Raw genomic sequence first — 6137 nt, 5'->3', positions numbered from 1 at the left:
CTCTTTTTCTCCATAGCATTGGTAGGCCGCGCGCTGTTGAAAAATTGATGCTGCCCGATGCAGTTTTATATTATGCTCTCTTCTCGATCGATAATCCGTGGATCTAGCTGATGAGACGAGTGAACGGTGGAGATTGCAGATTTACGGAGGGTGGATAGAGGGCGCGCCCTATTTATGGAAAAGAAGAATATCTTTTCCATTTATATTGTGTTATACTTTGTTTATTTCACTTTGAGGATGTTGCGTATAAGTACTTACGAAAGTACTGCGTATACGTTTTTTATAGGAAAATTTTATGAATAGCGCCATGTTAAACTTTATGAAGTATTATTAGCATTATATGGGATTATATGTAAAGTTGGGTAAAGTTTGAAATAAATGTGAAAATATAAATACATATATATATGTAAGTTGTAAAATGTTTATTATTAATGTAAATACTTTGCGAAAGTTACGAAAGTATTTAAATAATTAATCGATGTTGTATTAATAATGTTATTTTAATATAATTGTATTTTATTATTCAAATTTTATTATTGAAATTATTAAAATTTTATATAATAAATCTTTAGCATTAATTATAATTTTTTTAAGTATTTTATGACGTCTATGAAATGTATAATAAGCGTATTATATCTTGTTATAATTTTAAATTTGATTTAAATTTTGTCCATATAATCTTGATAATTGAGTCTTTATGTATGATGATAATGATATGATATCTTAAAGTTTTGCATAATATATATATTTTATTTAATTTTTATAACAAATGTTCATATATTTGTGAATTTACTTTACGCGATTTAAATATTAAACGTAGATGATAAATTTTAATTAAATAATATTTTAATTAAGAAACTTTTATTAAATTAGAGATTATTTAGACCTGTATTAAAAAAATATGTAGTTAATAGATATTATAAAGAATATATGATAGACATATTAAATATATATAATTTCATTGCTGTAATTTATTGTAATACAAACAAAGTAATTGAGTTTTAATAAAGTTTTAATAAAAAGTTTTAATAAAAATTATATTTTATATTATATTATAATATATTTTAATATTTATATATATATATATTTTAATATATAGATAATTCCAAGTTTTACAAATTTACCTTTCTTCGATTTTTTGGAAAAAAATTTTGAAAAAGTTTATCAAAAGAAACTACTTTCGAATTTGAAGAAATTAAAAATAATTTTTTTTTTTAAATTAAGAAAATAGAATAAAAAGACGAAAGAATATAAGTTAATATAAGTTAAGAATAAAAGTTAAAAAATTAAACAAATATATTATAATATATCGAATTAATGAATTAAATACTCTATTAAAAATATTTATTTTTCTTACCAACGAAAATTTTTTAACAAATAAATAAATTTTTTAACAAATAAACAAAATAAATTCTTCTGCATATAATACAATTTTTTTTTTTATAATTTTTTTAAATTCAATAAAAATTTTTCAATTAAATTTTTTACAAAATATCTTATCAAAAACTTTTTACAATAAATTTAAAATTATTCTTTAAATTTGAATTTTATATTTCACTGATAAGGCCAGCGATAAGATAACTTTACTCTTCTTTTTTTCATATCTTTTCATGAGTCAGCAAAATTTCTCTTATATATGGTATCATCATAACTATTAGAAGTTTTGCATTTTTTTAAATAATTTCAATAATGACATTCTTTAATAGATTTTTTATTTTGAATATTAATTTCAGAAGAAAATCCAAATATCAATTTACCAATCTAAAATTATTATTTATTCAATCAGAACAAACATTCGTGATTTACGTAACTTCGCTGAATATAAATTCACGTGTGCGTATCAAATAAATCTTATCTTTTTAATATCTGGACATGGATTGGAAACGAATCAGAAGAAACAATAATTCTGTTGAAACAATAAGTTTATTGCTCGATCTATAAAAAAACAGATGAAAGGGCAAAGTGTGCACCTGTTAGAGGCCGTGCATCGGCACCGAGAGAAAAATATATACCTCGATTAATTAGAATCTATTACCATCGCGACAACAATTATAATTAGGTTAACCAGTATATCGTAATACGCGTATACGACGTATACATACAATAATGCACGTATAATTTCCGAAGCTTTCGATCTCATTTCTCACCGGGTTTGAGATTTCACGTTTGATAAAAAAATCTTTATTTAGAAAAAGAAAAACATATACGTCCCCTTAATCGACGAGATTTAACGATTCTCGGAAGAAGGGATTACGGATAAATAGAAATTCGCAAGAAATCGCGTATATAAATCGATTGAAATTATGAATGCATCGAATGAAAATTATGAATCCGTCATTTTTTTCCAAAAAACGAATTAAAGAATTAGGTTATACATTTATGTATATATATATATATTTTTTTTTTTCTCATATAAAATTCAGCTTTAATAACGCGTTCAACGATTAATCCTAATAATAGCAAAATTTTGCGATTAATTGCGAACGCTGTTTAACAATTAATTTCAGCACGATTAATAGAACAATATCGCTTCTAAATTTGTCTCGTTAATTGATGATTACACGATGATTTGTCGTATCGAATTTTTTGATTTTGTGATAAAACAAAATAGATGAAAAACACGAGAATAATTTTTCCTCTTTCGAAAATATTACTTTTCTCTTTTCTTTTTCTTCTAATAACAAAATGTACAACAAATTTTCTTAATTTAGAAATAATTTTGTACGTTTTTAAACTCAGTTTCTTTTTTCGAAATGAAAATTCTTCTAATAAATTTTCATTTTTGTATTTGTTTCTCTTTTGCCTCAATTCTTCAATCATTCGTTTAACGAATTACAATTGGAAACATATTACTGTGAGACGTGTATGGCATCGATCCCGACGCCTATGGCTGTGCACGATCATAAAAGTTCGGAAAATAAACGTGAATCTCAGGATTCTAAGGTGGACAAGACACTACCGTCACACAGAGTTTTACAAGCTCTTCATCATTCAATTTGGCCGTTTTTTGGTTTCTCAGCCCTTAAAAGCAAGGAAACAAAGGTTTCGATTTAATTTCTTCTTCTTCTCTCTCTCTCTTTTTTTTTTAATCTAAGCCATAGATTATCTTCTAAGCGTAAAGCCTAATGTTCGGTTGTCTATTTTAAAGTCCTATGCAGTTCAACAATTTATAGCTCGTATTCTCTATTTTTTTCTCTCAAGACATTTCTTCATAAAGAATTCTAAGAGGAGGACGATTATTCAATTTCTACTACTTTTCTTTTTTTATTTCATAAATTTTAAACATCCATACCTCTTTCTTACAATTAATGTCCATGCTAGAATTTTTAATTCATCAATCTAGATTATTTCCAACATTAAATATTTGTAAAGTTAAATATTGTAAAGTTGTTTTATCTAATTAAAATCAGATTAGGACTTTGAAATAGATCCGGATAGTATCTGAGCCCCCGCTAAGCACGCATTAATTGAATATTGTCACAAATCTTTACCTTATCTACACAACATTCACAAACGCTGCTCCAACACGGTTACACGATCGCGACAATGGCAACGTCCGATCGTCCAAACTGTACTCCAACAATCGATAAGCTTTTTCTCATTTTCAACAAACGGTGAGAAGGATGTTTGGACGACACGTTGCGAGACGATTGGCTACTTACTATAAACGATTGTCAGGGACGGACAGTGAGGTCGTTCAACGTAAAACGTCGAAAATAATTGTCACGTGCACGGCCGATCGACCACGAGTGACTTAAGATTTCATATCACGCTCAAGTCACTTGTGTCCTGTGATACGCAATTTAAAAACAGGTAAATTTGAAACAGAAGAAAATTATTTCTAAAATTCTTTTCCATTGGTATCTCGTAATTTTTCGTAGAAATATTAAAGAACAATTAATCGAAGGGAATACAAAAAAATGGACAATGAAGATGATATTTTGATAGATGGTAGATAAAAAAAAAATGCAATTTTTGGTAAGCATTGGAAGTAAAAAATTCGAATAACAAAATAAAATACATTCAATAGAATATGAATATTTTCCGATGTGATTTTTTTTTTATCATGGAAGAAAAAATGCCGAGTAAATAAAACGATCTTTCGATTGAGATAAACGATTACACCCTTTCATTCCACATTTGTTTCAACGAAACGCTATTCTCTAAAACGCTATTCTAACGTCAACGAACATCACCAAATACAAGTAAAAAGTAATAAAAAGATATCTCAACGATCAAGCATACTCGGGTTATTTGGGGGTTAATAATAAATGTAAAATTATAATATAGATACACATCTCTGAGGTACGGTCAATTAACCCATTGTTCTTGGTTAAGTTAATCAACCAAAAGCCGTCAAGGATTCGACTAGATTTTTGGATGATTTTGATTAACTTTGACGAGGATGAAATGACGCGAAGAAAATCCGAGAGGAATGGGCTAATTGAATAATGATCTACGAACGCGATATCGTCAACACTTTATTTTTCGCCTAAAAATGCTTAACAACGAGTATAACGATTCTGTCCCACGAGATATATATATATACATATGTGCATGCACGTACATATGTATGTATATAGATTGCGAGAAAGCTCTTAACGTTTATTGCTTCATCTAATCTATAGTTAAATCGCGAGTACGACCTCGCCACTTAGCCATTGAATTTTTTCTGGGATTATCGTTTCGATGATGAATCGATCGAATGTATTTGCAGCTCTTTCAAACTCAATGGAACAACTTCAAAATAACATCCTTCGATTCATCATTAAATTTGAAGCTATACATATATATATGTATGTGTATATATATATGTATACGTATTTATATTATATACATAACGAGTACTTAACGTTAATCAGTTCTAACACGTTGGATTAAGCGATCCACGTTAATGAACCGAAGCTGTAGCGCCACGGAAGGAACCAGCCACTCTCTATTTTTATTATTATTTCTCGTTAACCGAGTAGCAACGTTACAATAATTTCATCCTTTTAATCCTTCTTTCTTTATTTCTTTCTTTTTTTTTTTTTTATCGTATATCGAAAAATACTGCGCGCCAACGACTGCGACTCCATTCCATTCATCGACGTGACATAATAAAATACGATGTACAATAATCGAATAGACGATTATATAATTCGCTATACAACGACGGATAAGAAAATAACAAAAAAGCGATCGACAGTTTCCATTATTAAGCCGTCATTTAATTCTCTCATCCTCTCTCCATCCTTCTAAATCCGTACGAATAGCTAGCTATTTATTTTAAGAACAACAAGATTTCACGCTCCGTCGTAACAATGACGACGGGAATACTGATTATTGGTGTTTTGGCAGCCGATATCCGCGCAACACGCGAAATAACAATCTCCTCATCCTTCTCCCGATCGATCTTCTTCGCATTCTTCGTTACGCGACATCGCGTCCAACATCCATACACAACAACTGTACTTCCCTCGTAGATGGACAAGGGAGAGAAAATCTCTTTCCATCCCTCCAGGCAATTGATGATTGAGAAACAAACAGGTGGGCAGTGGTTTCTTAATTTTTTTCAACGATCGATCAATTGTCGCATTAAGCACCTTTCTTCTTTTTCTTCATCCTCCAAACGTTCGACGCCTTTCTGTCTGTCATCACCAGGCACTTTTTCCCCGCTCTCGAGAACCCGATTCTCGTCCCCGATCGATCGAAGCAACGCATCTTCTGAGACAGATGGGAGTCGTCGGAATCGACGTGATCGTGTCGAGCTGGCGGAAACGGCATACGAGCGTCGTTACAGACACCGTACTATCGAGTGGAACGATCGATCCGACTGCTTCGTTCTGTCCAGTGCTTCGCAGGCTGGGAGGCCGGGTCGGAGAGTTACGTGGACGTCGATGGCGACGGAGAGATTGGGTCTGGTTGGTAATACCTCATCCCGTTTATCTGAAATATTTCAAGTTTTTTGTAATTTATAGCTCATGATGACGTGCTTTTTCTTTTTTTTTTTTAATCATTTTTTTTTTTAACTCAACTAGATCTCGCGACGAATTTTCTTCCTTTTAAAGGAGAAAAAAAATTGTATCTTGTAACAGAAAGAAAAATTCTTCAATTCTTTGTTTTTAAACACTTTTTAATTTTACTTGAAATGATTG

The 6137-nt window shown here is 30.2% G+C and overlaps 1 protein-coding gene across 1 annotated transcript in view; it reads right to left on the bottom strand.

Annotated features, from left to right (window-relative positions):
• Nucleotides 1–1904: 1904 nt before the first annotated feature.
• LOC409182 (protein GDAP2 homolog) overlaps nt 1905–6137 on the bottom strand; it is an 89642-nt gene continuing 85409 nt past the window's right edge. Inside the window, exon 12 of the mRNA XM_006558181.3 lies at nt 1905–5928. Coding sequence (XP_006558244.2) covers nt 5866–5928 — 63 coding nt within the window. The 3' untranslated portion in view covers nt 1905–5865. The remainder of the gene's footprint in view (nt 5929–6137) is intronic.

This window comes from Apis mellifera, linkage group LG4 (genome assembly GCF_003254395.2).
Source record: "Apis mellifera strain DH4 linkage group LG4, Amel_HAv3.1, whole genome shotgun sequence".
Lineage (NCBI taxonomy): Eukaryota > Metazoa > Arthropoda > Insecta > Hymenoptera > Apidae > Apis > Apis mellifera.
The sequence above is the reverse complement of the archived record's forward strand: the minus strand, read 5'-3'. Positions and strand labels throughout refer to the sequence as shown.